The 18420-nt window shown below is 44.4% G+C and overlaps 1 protein-coding gene across 2 annotated transcripts in view; it reads right to left on the minus strand.

Moving 5' to 3' along the window:
• LRIT1 (leucine rich repeat, Ig-like and transmembrane domains 1) overlaps positions 1 to 18420 on the minus strand; it is a 78630-nt gene that overhangs the window by 18421 nt on the left and 41789 nt on the right. For both annotated transcript variants that reach the window (XM_040437589.1, XM_040437588.1), the window contains exon 2: positions 9920 to 10386. In XM_040437589.1, the coding sequence (XP_040293523.1) occupies positions 9920 to 10361 (442 nt within the window). In that variant the 5' untranslated portion in view covers positions 10362 to 10386. The remainder of the gene's footprint in view (positions 1 to 9919; positions 10387 to 18420) is intronic.

Below are 18420 nucleotides of genomic sequence, written 5' to 3' on the forward strand. Positions count from 1 at the left end.
CATAGGGAGTTGTAATATAAGCAAGGGTTGTCTGGTATTCATATGTGTCTCCATGCATACAAGTCACAGTGAACGTGTCTGATTGACTTTCAGGGGAACCCATAAGGCCTGCTTTAACCAGAGTTACTACACTCCCTGAGTCTAGCAGTGCAGTCACACTTTGATCATTTAGTTTCAATTCACACAAAAGTTTTCCGAGCTGTCTGAACCTGTGGCAATACACACCAACGGCGCAAACATAAATATGCGCTTTATTACAAAGGCAACGTCACATTGCATAGGTTCAGTAGTCATAGGACAGTTCACTGCAAAGTGTCCAAACTCATTACACCGAAAACATCTTATGGGCCCTTTGTTTAGTCCATAATTATACACCTTAGGCTTTCCTGAGCCAACAGTCTCATTATCTTCTTCACTTAAAGTCTTCACATTTCTCCCAGCTCCCTTAAACCCCGGAACAGTCTTACCAATCCGTGGGGTTGAGTGCTGAGGGTTATTTAGAAGATCTTCAGCCGCTGAGTATCATTACACCAGGTAAACAAGCTGGTCTGCTGTTTTGGGGTCCCCATGGCTCACCCACTTCCTAAGGGCTGGGGGTAGCTATCTCAGGAACTTGTCGAGGACCACCCACTGCACCACGTCAGGTGCTGATAACTAGACATGAGCGAATCGAAGTTGATGAAGTGGAATTTGATCCAAATTTCAGGAAAAATTACATTCGCACAGAATTTAATTTCCTCATGCTTTGTGGTAACGAATCGCAATATTTCTACGTTTTATTTATTGCCCTTGTTCGGTGCAGTTATATGTTCTAAAGTATTTTTTGGCTTGTATTAGTGGAAAAAAGGGCTTATTAGCCGTTGTGTGGTGAAGTGCTAAAATGACAGCACTTTTTGTCGTGTATAAGTGGAAAAAGAAAAATATATTTGTAGTTTAGCAGTGCAGTTATATGTTCTAAAGCCTTTTGTGGTGTGTATTAGTGGCAAAAGAAAAATATATTTGCCGTTCAGCGGTGCCGTTATATGTTCTAAAGCCCCTTTTGTCGTGTAATAGTGGCAAAATAAAAATATATTTGCCGTTCAGCTGTGCAGTTATATGTTCTAAAGCCTTTTGTGGCATGTATAAGTGGAAAAAGAGAAATATATTTGCCATCCAGCGGTGCAGTTATATGTTTTAAAGCCCATTTTGTTATGTAATAGTGGCAAAATAAAAATATATTTGCTGTTCAGCAGTGCAGTTATATGTTCTGAAGCCCCTTTTTGTGAATATTAGTGTGAAAAAATGGCTTATTAGCCGTTGTGTGGTGACTTGAGAAAAAGACAAACTTTTTTGGGGTGTTTTAATTTCCTTTTCATTTATTTATTTATTTGATCTAACAGTATTTCAGACAGAGAAGTGGCAGGCCCTGCACAGGAGAGTGGAAGTGGCCTAAATGTTTCTGGTGCAGGCAGAGGTTGCAGCAGAGTATGGGGCCATGGCAGAAGGGGTCACTTCGAGAGGCCTGAACTCCCAGTGTCAGCTAGCGGTCGTGTCTTGACCAGGAACCCAGTGCTTCTTGGATGGTTGACTCGATATTCGACTTCGTCATAAGTGACATCAGACACCCCCAGTCAAGAGTCGGTGGGTTCGACAGACACAACCCTTAGTTGGCATGGCCAAGGAGCAGGCCCTGTGCCCTCGCCTGTCCTCAAACTGCCTCTGTCCTTTTCGGTTCCCTCAGCCAGAGAAGTATTTGTATGCTGTGGGCTCAGCGCCACTATACAGTGAGGACGAGCTACTAGAAGACAGTCAGCAGCTATTGGCAAGCTAAGATATAGAGGAAACATCTGCCGCTTCCTCCACTAGGCGGGCAAATAGTGATGAGGAGAGTGGCGTGGGAGCTGTTGTTGCGAGCGATCAGGCTTCTGACCCAAAGACGGTTGAGGAGTACATCAGTGACGTGCAGACAGTACTCGATGATGATGATGATGTAGCTGATCGCAATTGCGAGCCGGGTGATGAAGGGGCTTCATCATCATTGCCTGAATGGAGTCGGGAAGGCATTTTTTTCCCCTTAAGTGGGGAAAATTGGCTTCTACCTCACAGTTTTTTTTTTGTCTTCCTCTGAAACAACTTGCTGGATAACAGGCTGAACTGGATGGACAAATGTCTTTTTTTGGCCTTATATACTATGTTACTACACTGCCTGTCCAAAAAAAAAGTCGCCACCTGGATTTAACTAAGCAAATATTTATGAGCCTCCTATTGGATAATTACTGCATGGGTGATTATCTTTCAGCTGGCAATAAGTTATTTAACCCCAACTGGTGCAATGAGTTGCTTCTCATTTCTTAAACAACCATGTCGAAAGACACATCTCGTGGTCATGGAAAAGATGTTAGTCTGTTTGAGAAGGGTCAAATCATTGGCATGCATCAAGCAGAGAAAACATCTAAGGAGATTGCAGAAACGACTAAAATTAGGTTAAGAACTGTCCAACACATTATTAAAAACTGGAAGGATAGTGGGGACCCATCATATTCGAGGAAGAAATGTGGCGGGAAAAAAATCCTGAATGATCGTGATCGGCGATCACTTAAACGTTTGGTGAAATCAAATCGAAGAAAAACAACAGTAGAACTCAGGGCTATGTTTAATAGTGAAAGTAAGAGCATTTCACATGCACAATGTGAAGGGAACTCAAAGGATTTGGACCGAACAGCTGTGTAGCCGTAAAAAAAACCACTAATCAGTGAGGCAAACCAGAAAAAAAGGCTTTGATTTGCTAGGGAGCATAAAGATTGGACTCTGGAGCAATGGAAGAAGGTCATGTGGTCTGATGAGTCAAGATTTACCCTGTTCCAGAGTGATGGGCACATCAGGGTAAGAAGAGAGGCAGATGAAGTGATGCACCCATCATGCCTAGTGCCTACTGTACAAGCCTGTGGGGGCAGTGCTATGATCTGGGGTTGCTGCAGTTGGTCAGGTCTAGGTTCAGCAACAGTACGTGCTCCAAGAATGAGGTCAGCTGACTACCTGAACATACTGAATGACCAGGTTATTCCATCAATGTATTTTTTCTTCCCTGATGGCACGGGCATATTCCAAGATGACAATGCCAGGATTCATCGGGCTCAAATTGTGAAAGAGTGGTTCAGGGAGCACGAGACATCATTTTCACACATGGATTGGCCACCACAGAGTCCAGACCTTAACCCCATTGAGAATCTTTGGGATGTGCTGGAGAAGGCTTTGTGCAGCATTCAGACTCTACCATCATTAATGCAAGATCTTGGTGAAAAATGTATGTAACACTGGATGGAAATAAATCTTGTGACATTGCAGAAGCTTATCGAAACAATGCCACAGCGAATGCGTGCCGTAATCAAAGCTAAAGGCGGTCCATCAAAATATTAAAGTGTGTGACCTTTTTATTTTGGTGGCGACTTTTTTTTGGGACAGGCAGTGTATGTTACTATCATCGGGAGAAGAGGGTGGCAGCTTGCCCGTGAGGCAATGGTGGAGCCAGCAAGTCACTAGCGTGGCCGGGAGTCAGCAGTGGGAGGTCGGTAGCCAAACATTCTCAGGTTAGACCACCTGCTTTGCAGGAGCCGACCTGCCTGGGAAGTGGCATTGGACTATTTCACGGAGGCAGCGGCGGTAGCAGTCAGTCAGTACATAGTGTTGGGGGTAAAATACCTACTCAGCGGTGTGAAAGTTTTTGGTTAAGCCACCGGAGGAGGTGAACATGGCCATATGTAGAATCTGTGGGCAGAAGCTGAAGCGTGGCCCGGGTGCCAATGTTGACACCACGGCCCTGCGTCAACATATGCAGCGTCACCATAAAGTGGCCTGGGAGAACCGTGGCTCCGATGTGGTGGTCCAGTCTGCCGCAGCAATCACTGTATCACCCAGTGGTACGCAGCCGATTTCAGGCAGTCAAGGCTCCACTACCTCAGCTGAAGGGAGCTGTCTGTCCTTCCCATCATCTACCGGTCCTGATGCTCCTGCTCCTCGTCCTCCTACTCCTAGTCACTCATTCCGTCAGCAATGGATCACCGAAGCGATTGCCAATAGACAACAGTATGTGTGCACTCATCCAACGGCGCAAAAGCTGTGCTCCTGTCCAAGTTGCTGGTGCTGCACTCCCTCCCTTTCCAAGTGGTGGACTCTGCACCTTTCAGAGAACTGATGGCTTGTGCTGAGCCGAGGTGGAGAGTCCCAAGCTGTCATTTCTTTGTCAAAAAAGGCAGTACCAGCCCTGTACACATATGAAGAACAGAAGGTGGGCCAGTCCTTGAGCCTGTTGGTGTCTGCCAAAGTGCACGGCAGCGCCAACGTGTGGAGCTGTAACTACGGTCAGGGACATTGTCGCAGCTGTCATTTCTTTGCCAAAAAGGCAGTACCAGCTCTGCACACATATGAAGAACAGAAGGTGGGCCAGTCCTTGAGCCTGTTGGTGTCTGCCAAAGTGCACGGCAGCGCCAACGTGTGGAGCTGTAACTACGGTCAGGGACAATACATGTCCTTACTGCCTACTGGTTGAATGTGGTTCCTGCACAGCCACACAAGCAACTTAGCCAGATGACCTCGCTTCCACGTTCTCACGCCGTTGGTCCTGCGACAATGTCCACCTCTGCCTCCTCATCCTCCACCATGTCCTCAGCCTCCACTGCAGGGACAATTCACAGTGCCCCTCCAGCATACCACATGTGAAGGGCACAGCGGTGTCGCGCTGTTCTGCACCTCATTTGCTTGGGCGAACAGAGCTACAAAGGGGAGGAACTGCTCCGTGTCCTTCATCAAGAAATCGAATCCTGGCTTTCTCTGCGACAACTCAAAATCAGAACCATGGTGACCGACAACAGGAAGAACATGGTGTCGGCGCTGTATCAAGGAGGGCTGAGCCATGCACCCTCCATGTCACACGTGTTCAATCTAGTTGTCAAGCGGTTCCTGAAGTCTTCCACCCATCTGCAAGACAACCTAAAAATGGCCAGGAAACTTTGCATGCACTTCAGCCACTCGTACACCGCAAAGCACACCCTAATTGAGCTGCAGCGGCAGAACGGAATCCCCCAACATAGGCTGATATGCAACATTTCCACCCGTTGGAATTCCACCCTCCATATGTTGGACCGACTATACAAACAGAGAAAGGCCATAAACGATTTCTTGATGATCCAAGCAAAGAGGAGTACTACCCTGTGTAACTTTGATGTCAGACAGTGGCAGCTCATGCATGACACCTGCCGTTTGCTCAGGCCCTTTGAGAAGGCCACGTTATTTCTCAGTCGCCTGGACTACAGGATGAACAACGTCATTCCACTGCTTCATATCCTGGAACAAATGCTGGAAAATCTGGCTGGTCAGGGGACTGGAGACCTGGCACCTACATCTCATGGCAACATGTGCCCTGTGGGGGCTGAACTGGAGAGGAAGAGGAGGACATTGGAGCACAAGCAATGTGTAGCAAAATGGGTGGTTTTTCTACACAGGTGACAGGAGAGGAGGAGCAGGAGCAGACAGAGGAGCTACAGGGTGATGGGGAAGACGAGGCAGAGGACCCAGACACACCGTGGCAGTATGCAGTGGAGATGGAGGCAGGGAGTCCCTCCTAGTCACTTGCAGTAATGGCCCAATGCATGCTCACTTGCTTGCGTAATGACAACTGAATTGTTACCATTAGGCAGAGGGATGACTTCTGGCTCTCCACCTTGTTGAACCCTCGCTACCGGTCCAAAATGTGGGGCCTTTCTTACAGCCGCTGAGAGGGAGGACAAACTGAACTACTATGGAGACATCCTATGTAGTCAGTTGGCCGCTGCCTATCTGCGCCATCGTCCATCCTCTCACAGGTCTGACCGGGGGGGGTCCTCTGCGCTTACGTTCCTCTGCCATGGCTGCTGTGGCAGGGTGGGGGGTAGGAGCAGTTCCAGCTTAATCAACAGAAATTTGAGTCTAGAGTCACTGATGAGCAGCTTTCTTCACCCGTCATTGAAGATCTGCTGGACTACTGGGCAGCCAAACTGGATTTGTGGCCTTAACTAGCAGAGTTTCCCCTGGAAAAGCTGTCCTGCCCGGCCAGTAATGTGGAATCACAGCCGGTGTTTAGTGCGGCAGGGGACATAGTTACCCCAAGAAGAACTTGCCTGTCCACCAAAAATGTGGAGAGACTGACCTGTGATAAGATGAATCAGGTGTGGATCAACCAGGATTTCCACCCACCAATGCCTGATGCCTTAGACTAGATCATCCATGGTGCCACATCCAAAAATTTGACAAAAGAGACCAGTTTCCTCTGGCTACCTGCCTTAGCTACTTTTCTGATGCTGCCACCCGCCTGATGCCACACATCTGATGCCAAGTGCTCCTTCTTTCACCCACCATCTTCAGATGGTACTGGTATTTCCACCCACCTCCCCACTCTGTCACCGGGTCACTCTGTGGTTTCCTAATGCTGCTGCCACCTCCACACTATGTCACCTTGCCACTCTGTGGTCTCCTCATGCTGCTGCCACCTCCACAGTATGTCACCTTGCCACTCTGTGATTTTCTGATGCTGCTGCCACCTTCACACTATGTCACCTTGCCATTTTGTGGTTTCCTGATGCTGCTGCCACCTCCACATTATGTTACCTTGTCACTCTGTGGTCTCCTCATGCTGCTGCCACCTCCACACTATGTCACCTTGCCACTCTGTGGCCTCCTGATGCTGCTGCCACCTCCACACTATGTCACCTTGCGACTCTGAGGTCTCCTCATGCTGCTGCCACCTCCACACTGTCATTATTCCACTCTGTGGCCTCCTCCTGATGCTGCTGCTGCCACCTACAAACTCTGTCATTTTGCCACTCTGTGGCCTCCTCCTGATGCTGCTGCTGCCGCCACCTCCTCATGCTGCTTCCACCTCACCACCATGTCATAGGGCCACTCTGTGGACTTCTCATGCTGTTCCTACCCCCCCCCCCCCTACATTACATGATTGAGACACTATTTTGCCTTTCGGCCTGGCTGACATCATTATTTATTTGACCCTTCTTCTGATCTTTCAGAAGGAAGGAAAAATGAGATGCACAAGGAATCCTGTCTATGTAGCAGCTGTAAGGCCTGTATGGTCCCATCAGAATTACCTTGTGATTTGGTAGCCAAAAACAGGAGTGGGTACAAAAGACAGAAGACATGCAAACATTCCATTCATTTGTCATCTCTGTTTTGGATCAACTCCTTTTTTTTTTTTTTTTTGGGCTTTAGCAATACTGATTGATTACTGACCAAATGCTAACTGAGTGAAGGCGGATGCTCAACAGATAGGATCAGTTTTTTTGGGGTTATTGTTTTGACGGATCAGAGGAAGGGCAAAATAATCAGTGATGTCAACACAAACTTACTGCTAACACCCTCTCCACTCTGTCAGGGGGCTCTACTTGTATAAGTGTTTAATTGAACAGGTTCTGTAGACATCTATGTGGAATCAGCTGACGACGGTGTAAAAGGAGTGCGCTTCTTCTTGGCCCTAACATCGACCTGTAAGGCTGAGTTCACACTTGAGTTATTTGGTCAGTTTTGGCTCCATGACTGCCCAAATAAGTGAAGTGTGCAGTGACCTTGCCCCCGTACCTATGTCTATCTATTGCCCTAATAAAGCCCTACTCGAACAAATGGATAGAATATAAATCCAAAAAACAAAAAACATAAAGATGTCTATATGTATTAACGAAAGTCCAACGCGTTTCACCTGCACACGGCAGCTCATCAGGGGGTGATATAAAGTAAATAATCGTAGGGAATAACAAAAAATAAAGAGATAAATAGAGATAGTACTTAGCTCCCATGGATAGCCTGTTTGATGTACTGATGATGAAAGAAAACTCTGTCATTAGATGATTAATCTGTAACCAAAAAAAGGAATTGGTGAAGCAGGCTCCAATATACAAGTCCAAAAACGTCTGATAATGTATATGGCACTTACTGATCAGAGGGGCCCTTTAGGCGACTGACACAGGCATCTGGGAAGCTAGTAGGGCTGGTGTATGTACGCCAGTGCCCTGTATTTGAGCACCGGTGAGGTTCAGACCTACTAGCTTCCCAGATGCCTGTGTCAGTCGCCAAAAGGGCCCTTCTTATCGGTAAGTGCCATATACATTATCAGACGTTTTTGGACTTGTATATTGGAACCTGCTACACCAATTCCTTTTTTGGTTACAGATTAATCATCTAATAACAGAGTTTTCTTTCATCATCAGTACATCAAATAGGCTATCCATGGGAGCTAAGTACTATCTCTATTTATCTCTTTATTCATTTATTTTTGTTATTCCCTAGGATTATTTACTATATATCCCCAGGCAGAGAGAGACTGACTGACCTCTTGGCTCTGTTTTATCCCCACCCTCTGTGCTGATTCATTCATTACCTCACAGGTGAGAGTCTTTCACCTGCTACTTCACATAGAAGAGGAATCTTGGAGAAATATAACTCCCTTCCACCACCAATACTGTATTGGTGTCACAATATTTACTGCTGCCATTTAGATGCCAAAATTGTAGAATTTACAGCAGCAGCCAAGACAAATTTAAAAGTACGAATAAGTGTTCTGACAAAGGGTTAGTTAACACTTCACAGTTCACGGGGATTTAGTTAGTGATTTCCATCAGTCGATGTGAGCCAAAACCTGGTGCGGGTCAAAAACACAGCACAGTTGCAAATCTTTCCATTATATCTTATCACTCTGTAGGCTCCACTTTTGATTTTGGCTCACAATCACTGATGCAAATCCCTTACCAAATCACTGAAGTGTGAACTAGGCCAAATAGAGCAGATATCTGTCGGCTGGAACAAATTGCTTTGAGAACCACAGACATGATAATCATTACCTATTTGGCCAAAATTAAAGTGAACTTCAGTTTTCATAAAAAGTTTGCATAATAACTGAGGAAAATTTTTTTTTGGGGCTTCCCTAAAGTCTTTTTCAGCCATATTATTTCCTGTTTTTGCTGCACAGCTAGATGCATTTCTCTCACAAGCCAATTCCTGTGGAATCTGCCAGTACTGTACTGCTGTGACGTCCTTTCACTTACTTCCCAATACGTTTGTTTTCAGCTCCGGGGCACACAGAACAGATAAGGAGGGGGAAATCACACTTACAGACACACAGGAGGCCCCTATAATTTTCAAAAGCTGTGTAGAAACAGTTATTTTATGGTAGGCTCATGATCTCAGCTAGCTCTGACACAGCCCAACTTCCTCTCAACTATTTCCTGTGTCTCTGTTACTGGGGACAAATCTTGCCTGACATCAGGCAGTGGCGTTCAAATTAGGTGAAATTGACCCCTTGTGGCCATGACTTTACAGGTTTTTTTCAGGTGGATGCAGGCAAATTTCTTAAATTAAATGATTTATACATTTTCTAGTTACAACATTCTCTATTAAATACAAATTTGTGAAAGTAATGTGACTCTTTAAGGTGTGCATAATAATAAGACTTCACCAGCACAATCCGCCGATTTTCACACCATCTACTGACATTGTAATGGAAATTTGCGCCTCCTGATTCTCCAGCAATGGCTGGATTTCATCATGGCCAATACTTTGATCCTACAGGAGATAGGTCACTGCAAGGGTGGTCTAGCAGCATGTTATGCCATTCTCTTCATTAAAATAAGCAAGCACATTCAGCTTGGTTAGTGATAGAGTAAGTAGACTGGTCAAAGGAGAATTTGTCTGATTATCTTATGCATATAGCCACCTCACTTTACAGATATCAAAACAGGATGTTTCCCAGTGATCACCACTGTAACTTCAGGCTTTGTTTCTGTAATTTCAAGCACTAAAATAGAAGTAAGCTATTAAAATGAATAGGATACATTCAATGAAAAATAAAACATGTTTATAGTTATAGTTTTATCTTAGAATTTATTATTTTATTGGTATTACTTACCAAGGATTAGAAAGGAATGATCATTTGAAAAATATGATGCAGAATGGAGATTAAGCCAGGAGGCAATGAGTTCTTGAGGAAGCGTCAGGAGTTTATTGCTGGACAAATCGAGATAGGTTATGTTTTTCATGTAGCGAGCTGCATCTTTGGGTATTGAGGACAGGTCATTATTGTGCAAGTCAAGGAGCCTTAAGCGAGGTGTGCTCATAAGAGATTCCCAAGGAAAAGATTTGAGGTCATTTCCATCCAATCTAAGTTCTTGAAGTTTACGGAGGCCTCTTAATGTGATCACACTCAAGCTCACCACTGAGTTATATGGCATCCAGAGAAACTCAAGGTTAGTGAGTAAGTGGAAAGATTCTCCTTGAACACGCCGGATAGATGTCTTTTCTATACGTATTTTAAAAGTGTCTGTAGGAATGTTCACTGGCGTTAACGTCATCTCAGGGTCATTACAAAGTACTTCCCTGTAGAGTGAAAAATTGGAATAGATGATCAGTGCAAAAAAGACAATAAATCAGATGAGATATCATACCAGAATTTGTAGCGCTATTAATTAGGTTATAGACTAGGCTAGAAAGTATGGAACGCTAACAGTGGTTTGAAAGCTGATCTCCTGTTGAGGAACACACATTAGAAGTGGAATTACAGGATTTTAAAACATTTCTATACAATGAACTACTATTATAGAGTTTTAATCTAGAAGAACTGGCTGCTCCCGGTGACCGCATTTGTTTCAGACCGGCTCGCGGCACAGGCACAGGTAGGGGCTTACCTGTGCATCGCCGGACTTGTGAGAAAAGATGGCAGCCCGCAAGTGTTCGCGGGCGAACAATGCGAACTGGCCATTACTGAATACCAACAAGCCTCATCCTTATTCCCCCTCTGTCTGCTATCGGCAGATCATCAGAAGGCTTACGCACATACGCACAATAGTAGATATTTAAAATTCACAGGTTCTAAACTTTTGTTTATGAGTATGTCCACTTGTCCAGCTACAGTCGGGTCCATAAATATTGGGACATCGACACAAATCTAACATTTTTGGCTCTATACACCACCACAATGGATTTGAAATGAAACGAACAAGATGTGCTTTAACTGCAGACTGTCAGCTTTAATTTGAGGGTATTTACATCCAAATCAGGTAAACGGTGTGGGAATTACAACAGTTTGCATATGTGCCTCCCACTTGTTAAGGAACCAAAAGTAATGGGACAATTGGCTTCTCAGCTGTTCCATGGCCAGGTGTGTGTTATTCCCTCATTATTCCAATTGCAATGAGCAGATAAAAGGTCCAGATTTCCTTTCAAGTGTGATATTTGCATTTGGAATCTGTTGCTGTCAACTCTCAAGATGAGATCCAAAGAGCTGTCACCATCAGTGAAGCAAGCCATCATTAGGCTGAAAAAACACAGCAAACCCATCAGAGAGATAGCAAAAACATTAGGCCTGGCCAAAACAAGTGTTTGGAACATTCTTAAAAAGAAGGGACGCACCGGTGAGCTCAGCAGCACCAAAAGACCCGGTAGACCACGGAAAACAACTGTGGTGGATGACCGAAGAATTCTTTCCCTGGTGAAGAAAACACCCTTCACAACAGTTGGCCAGATAAAGAACACTCTCCAGGAGGTAGGTGTATGTGTGTCAAAGTCAACAATCAAGAGAAGACTTCACCAGAGGGAATACAGAGGGTTCACCACAAGATGGAAACCATTGGTGAGCCTCAAAAACAGGAAGGCCAGATTAGAGTTTGCCAAGCGACATCTAAAAAAGCCTTCGCAGTTCTGGAACAACATCCTATGGACAGATGAGACCAAGATCAACTTGTACCAGAGTGATGGGAAGAGAAGAGTATGGAGAAGGAAAGGAACTGCTCATGATCCTAAGCATACCACCTCATCAGTGAAGCATGGTGGTGGTAGTGTCATGGCGTGGGCATCTATGGCTGCCAATTGAACTAGTTCTCTTATATTTATTGATAATGTGACTGCTGACAAAATCAGCAGGATGAATTCTGAAGTGTTTCGGGCAATATTATCTGCTCATATTCATCCAAATGCTTCAGAACTCATTGGATGGCGCTTCACAGTGCAGATGGACAATGACACAAAGCATGCTGCAAAAGCAACCAAAGAGTTTTTTAAGGGAAAGAAGTGGAATGTTATGCAATGGCCAAGTCAACCACCTGACCTGAATCCGATTGAGCATGCATTTCACTTGCTGAAGACAAAACTGAAGGGAAAATGCCTCAAGAACAAGCAGGAACTGAAGACAGTTGCAGTAGAGGCCTGGCAGAGCATCACCAGGGATGAAACCCAGCGTCTGGTGATGTCTATGTGTTCCAGACTTCAGGCTGTAATTGACTGCAAAGTATTTGCAACCAAGTATTAAAAAGTGAAAGTTTGATTTATGATTATTGTTCTGTCCCATTACTTTTGGTTCTTTAACAAGTGGGAGGCACATATGCAAACTGTTGTAATTCCTACACCGTTCACCTGATTTGGATGTAAATACCCTCAAATTAAAGCTGACAGTCTGCAGTTAAAGCACATCTTGTTTGTTTCATTTCAAATCCATTGTGGTGGTGTATAGAGCCAAAAATGTTAGAATTGTGTTGATGTCCCAATATTTATGAACCTGACTGTAAATCCGGGTTATCAGTTACTGAACTAAAGCAATCTACAGACACAGTTAAAAAAAATGTTCTTAAATTATTTTTATGAAATGGAAAACACAGTGGCAAAGAGATTCACATTAAGCTACTTTCACACTAGAGTTTTTACTGGATCCGGCAGGGTTCAGCAAAAATGCTTCTATTACTGATAATACAACCATCTGCATCCGTTATATCCGTGTATTATCTTTAACATAGCCAATACGGATCCGTCATGAACTGCATTGAAAGTCAATAGGGAAAGGATCCATTTTCTATTGTGTCAGTGTCAGAGTTAAATGGATTCTTCTTCATTGACTTGCATTGTGGGTGATGACGGATCCATCTTGTTCCGCATCACATGACGGAAAGAAAGCCGCAGCTTACTGTGATTTGATCTCCGGTATGGGAACGCATTCAAACGGAACGGAATGCATTTTGGAGCGTTCGGTTCAGTTACGTTTTGTCCCTATTCATTGTCAACGGGGAAGCATTTTTTCCCGGTATTGAGACCCTATGACAGATCTCAATACCGGAAAATAGAAACGCTAGTGTGAAAGTAGCCTTAGAAAAAGAAAATTGTGGTAATCTTGAAGGTCCTCTTTTCCCTAGAAATAGTGGATGTTCCCTTGTAATAGTGCGTAACCTGAATATAAAAAGATCATAGAATAGATTTATATATTGACTTGATTTGATTGACTTGCATATGGTTCTCTGTAATTTCCACGTCACTTATTTGCAATGGTGCCATTTGTCCACTCACAATAGACTTTCAACTCAGCAGCATGTTAACAGTTCACAAACTGCGCTCTTTTAGAAATACTGCCACCTTTGGCCTGAAAGCCAATAATCATCCCTTTTACTTATGACAGCAATGAGGGATATGTGTGCAGATAGCCTATCGTTCACCTTATATAACCACCAATCCAGCTCACTTCACATCAACTACTGTACGCACTGCCGGCGTCAAAAGTAGGAAGTGGTCATAGTAATTTGACTTGACTGTGTACAATTCCTAATGAGATTACTTTGGGGAATCAATAATTACGGGCATGAGAATTTTCTGTTAATATATATGTAAAGCCATAATTAACGTGTTATATGTACAGATATGCAGTTTTACACTGCATAACTTAGGTTTAAAGGGCTTCTGTCACTCCACTAAACTCTTTTTTTTTTTTTGTCTCCTTAAAATCCTTATGCTGCGATTTCTCAATATATAGGGCTATTACTCAGTTTGGTTCAGTAGTTATATAAAAAAAACGGACTTTTATAATATGCAAATTACCTCTCTAGCAGCAGGTAGGGCGGCTACCTGCTGCTAGCAGCCACATCCTCCATTCATAATGACGCCCCTCCTCATGTTGATTGACAAGGCCAGCGAATGCACTCCTCCTCTGACTGGCCCTGTCTGCGTTTTAAATCTGGCGCCGGTCTTCAGTTGGCGCAGGCGCACTGAGTGGAGGACGCTCGATCGGCCGCCCCATCCTCAGTGCGCCTGCGCCGGGTGTACATGTGACGTCATCGGCGCAGGCGCACTGAGGATGGAGCGGCCGAGCGAGGGTCCTCCACTCAGTGCGCCTGCGCCAACTGAAGACCGGCGCGAGATTTAAAACGCAGACAGGGCCAGTCAGAGGAGGAGCGCATTCGCTGGCCCTGTCAATCAACATGAGGAGGGGGCGTCATTATGAATGGAGGATGCGGCTGCTAGCAGCAGGTAGCCGCCCTACCTGCTGCTAGAGAGGTAATTTACATATTATAAAAGTCAGTTTTTTAATATAACTACTGAACCAAACTGAGTAATAGCCCTATATATTGAGAAATTGCAGCATAAGGATTTTAAGGAGACAAAAAAATAAAATGAGTTTAGAGGAGTGACAGAAGCCCTTTAAGCTATCTAGTCCTAACGAAATCTAAAAATCTAATATAAATGGCTTCTGTCACCCCACTAAAGTCATTTTTTTTTTTTGGGCTAGTTAAATTCCTTATACTGCGACATATGAAATTATAATGGTCTCAGCAGTTTATTCTAAAAACAAACTTTTATAATATGTAAATTAGGTCTCTACCAGCAAGTAGGGCGTCTACTTGCTGGTAGCCGCCGCAAAAAACCGCCCCCTCGTCGTGTTGATTGACAGGGCCAGCCGCGATCTCCTCCTCCGGCCGGCCCTGTCAGCATTTCAAAAATCGCGCGCCTGTGTTGATTCGGCGCAGGCGCTCTGAGATGAGGAGGCTCGCCTCCTCAGAACTCCCTCAGTGCGCCTGCGCCGATGACATCACCGAAAGAGAAGACGTCATCGGCGGCCATCTAGCAACCCATGTCCTCAGCTCTATACACAAAATCCCGGTGACAGGTTCCCTTTAAGTTTTACGCAGTCCATCTGCCTTATTCATGTTCCTATCAAGTATCCAGCCTGCCTGCCTCATCTGTGAGGTAGTGGACATGGTTGCACGCCCACAGTGAAGTCCATATCACTGTACAGGGGTTAAAGGGTGAATACCGGGAGAGTAGCAGAATAACACACTTAGGGTTAGCCCAAAGTCAAACCGGCCAGTTGGCACAGTGGGTCCACAATCACTGATCGGTAACACTAGAGAGGAGAGAATCGATTCTAAAGTTACAAATTATTATTTTTTTTACGAATTTCATAAAAATTCATCCCCAAAACTGATTTTTTTTTTTTATTTGCTTCAGACAAATTGCATAAAAACTGTGCCCAGCACCATTTTACTGTGGATATTGGCAGGGAAAACCATGAGGGAGGAAGAAGATGGAGGATCATATGATGATTGGAGGAAGTGGAGGGAGGACTTTCCCTCATTAGCTCAGAGGCTGACAGAAGACCTGAAAACGTAATAGAACAGCATTTTGTGTTCAGCTTCTGACCTGGAAGAGTGTCATTTGGCAGTGATTGTTAAAAAGCAATTACAGACCCAAATCACTAATGTACAGTGATCCATCAAGATACAATGGTCTCAGGATACAATATTTTCAACATACAATGGTCTTTTCTGACCCATCGTAAGTTACATAGTAACATAGTAACATAGTATATAAGGCCGAAAAAAGACATTTGTCCATCCAGTTCGGCCTGTTATCCTGCAAGTTGATCCAGAGGAAGGCAAAAAAAAATGAAAATGTTAGGTAGAAGCCAATTTTCCCCACTTAAGGGTGAAAAAATTCCTTCCCGACTCCAATCAGGCAATCAGGATAACTCCCTGGATCAACGACCCCTCTCTAGTAGCTATAGCCTGTAATATTATTACACTCCAGAAATTCATCCAAGCCCCTCTTGAATTCTCTTATTGTACTCACAATCACCACCTCAGGAAGAGAGTTCCATAGTCTCACTGCTCTTACCGTAAAGAATCCTCCTCTATATTTGTGTACAAACCTTCTTTTCTCCAGACGCAGAGGGTGTCCCCTCATCACAGTCACAGTCTTGGGGTTAAATAGATGATGGGAGAGATCTTTGTACTGTCCCCTGATATATTTATACATAGTAATTAGATCTCCCCTCAATCGTCATTTTTCTAAAGTGAATAACCCTAATGTTGATAATCTTTCAGGGTACTGTAGTTGCCCCATTCCAGTTATTACTTTAGTTGCCCTCCTCTGAACCCTCTCCAGCTCTGCTATGTCTGCCTTGTTCACAGGAGCCCAGAATTGTACACAGTACTCCATGTGTGGTCTGACTAGTGATTTGTAAAGTGGTAGGACTATGTTCTCATCACGGGCATCTATTCCCCTTTTGATGCAACCCATTGAAAACACTACCTTTGAGGTCCTTGCCCTAAGCTTTTGACCTAAATCCCTAAAATAATTTTTAAGGACTCTCCACCTTCCTCTAACTTTGTCATTGGTTCCGATATGGACCATGACCACTGGATCTTCTCCAGCCCCTCCCAGTAATCTGTCAACCCGATCCGCGATGTGTCAAACTCTAGCGCCAGGAAGACAACACACTGTTCGGCGATCATGTTCTTTGTGATAGATTGCCCTTTCTGTACCCCCTAATAGTTGAAACCAGACACAACATACAATGCCCCAGACTCGGATACAACCAATCAAGACCACTTCTCTGGTAAAATAGCTATATTGTCAATACCAGTGTGTAGTGTGTTTGTAGAAGGGGAGAGCCATTTGACTGAGCCTCTGTCTTTAAATTACAGAAAAAACACTTGCAATTTTGCTAGTGCCATTTAATAATCTCCTCACCATTTATAGGCCTCATAATAAAGTGTCTGGAAATGGAAGAGTGCAAAAAAGACTCAGACCTAATCATGCGGTAGAAGCAGCAGTAGGAGCACCAGCCATCTAGTTAGTAGTAGGTCACAGTTCTTACTGGTTTCCAATAAGTGCCTCATTATTATTGAGAACAAAGAGAATGAGATTGTGGACCAGTTGGCTCACTCTTTCTCTCAGTCACAGCACAAGTGTCTAAACTTAACCAAGGTTTTGGCTGGTTACACAAAATATATAAATATGGCACCCAACTTGTAGATAGCAATAAATTGAATAATGGGAAAACCTTAAAACATACTTTTATTTGTAGTATTAAAATAATAGGCCCAAAAGTTTATAACGAAGCAAACCTCTCTAGGAGGTAACACTCAACTGCCACCTTGATATGATCTGGTGGAGAGTTTTGAAGCAGCCAGGAGGTGTGTTCACTGGCTCACTCAGAGGGTGAGTTGGGAATAAAAGGGATACAGTCAAAGAGGGAGACAGATGCTGGGTCTCTTCCCCTAAAGCGTCCCTATATCCTAACTATTGGAAATACACCCCTCTCTGTCTGTCCCTAGGTGTCCCTTAAAGGCTATGCAGTGACTGCCCAGCTTCGTCGGAAACAAAAAGAACCAGTCACACTCTGGGGCAGACAGACAATTACAAAGCAAAGAAATGTACCTACGCGTTTCACTGGCTGTACGCCAGATCATCAGGGGACCAACAAATACCCGGACTTCAAACAGAACACACAATAAGCGCTTGTTCCAGCCTCAGTTGCCGGCATTGGCAAGTAAATAACAATCCTGTAAATAAAGCAGAGTGTACTTAGCTCGCCAAGTATGTTTGTTTCCAGGGTCCGCTTCTCTCCTGCGTGTGGCAGTGGGCTTTTAACACTACAAATAAAAGTATGTTTTAAGGTTTTCCCATTATTCAATTTATTGCTCTCAGTCACAGCAGGATGATGTGGATGTCACCTGTGAGTCTGATACCGTGCCTCGGAACCAGGGGTCACAGTATTCGTCCTGCTATTGTTTGCAACCCCAAAGAAGCTTCAGTTGCATCCTCTCTGTCTTCCCTGCCCACTCCTAGTGGGGGCACCTTCTTTGTATTTAAGAAGAGGCAACAAAACCCTATGTGATATGACTTACTGTATGTGAGAACAGTCAGTGTTTGGACTGCCACAAGGAGTAGGTTCAGGAAGAGGTGGGGGACCCTAAGCATTGCTGTGTTGGTGGTGTTAGTAGTGCCACTTGTAGCCTCAGTTGTGGTGGTAGAGGCACTGGTAGCAACAGTGGCACTCGTTGCAAATATAGAACAGGGAATTGGGAGAGGGGCCCAAGGAGCATACAATGACATATCCTAGTCTGATAAAAGTGGTGTGGAGGGTAAGGATCATGATTGTGTGTTTTACAGGACCTGGGAGACAGATGTGGGTGCTGAGGAGGGAGGTACCATGAGAGGACAAGGGTGGTGGATTCGACAGCAACAATAAAGAGCAGAGGCAACTTACATCTAGAAAGTCCCAAAAAACTGTCAAGGCCAGATGTGCTTCTATTAAGGTTAGCTTGGGAACTGGTGATGCTGCTGCTACTGAGTGCACAGGTTCAAAATGTG

The sequence above is a fragment of the Bufo bufo genome, chromosome 6 (assembly GCF_905171765.1).
Source record: "Bufo bufo chromosome 6, aBufBuf1.1, whole genome shotgun sequence".
Lineage (NCBI taxonomy): Eukaryota > Metazoa > Chordata > Amphibia > Anura > Bufonidae > Bufo > Bufo bufo.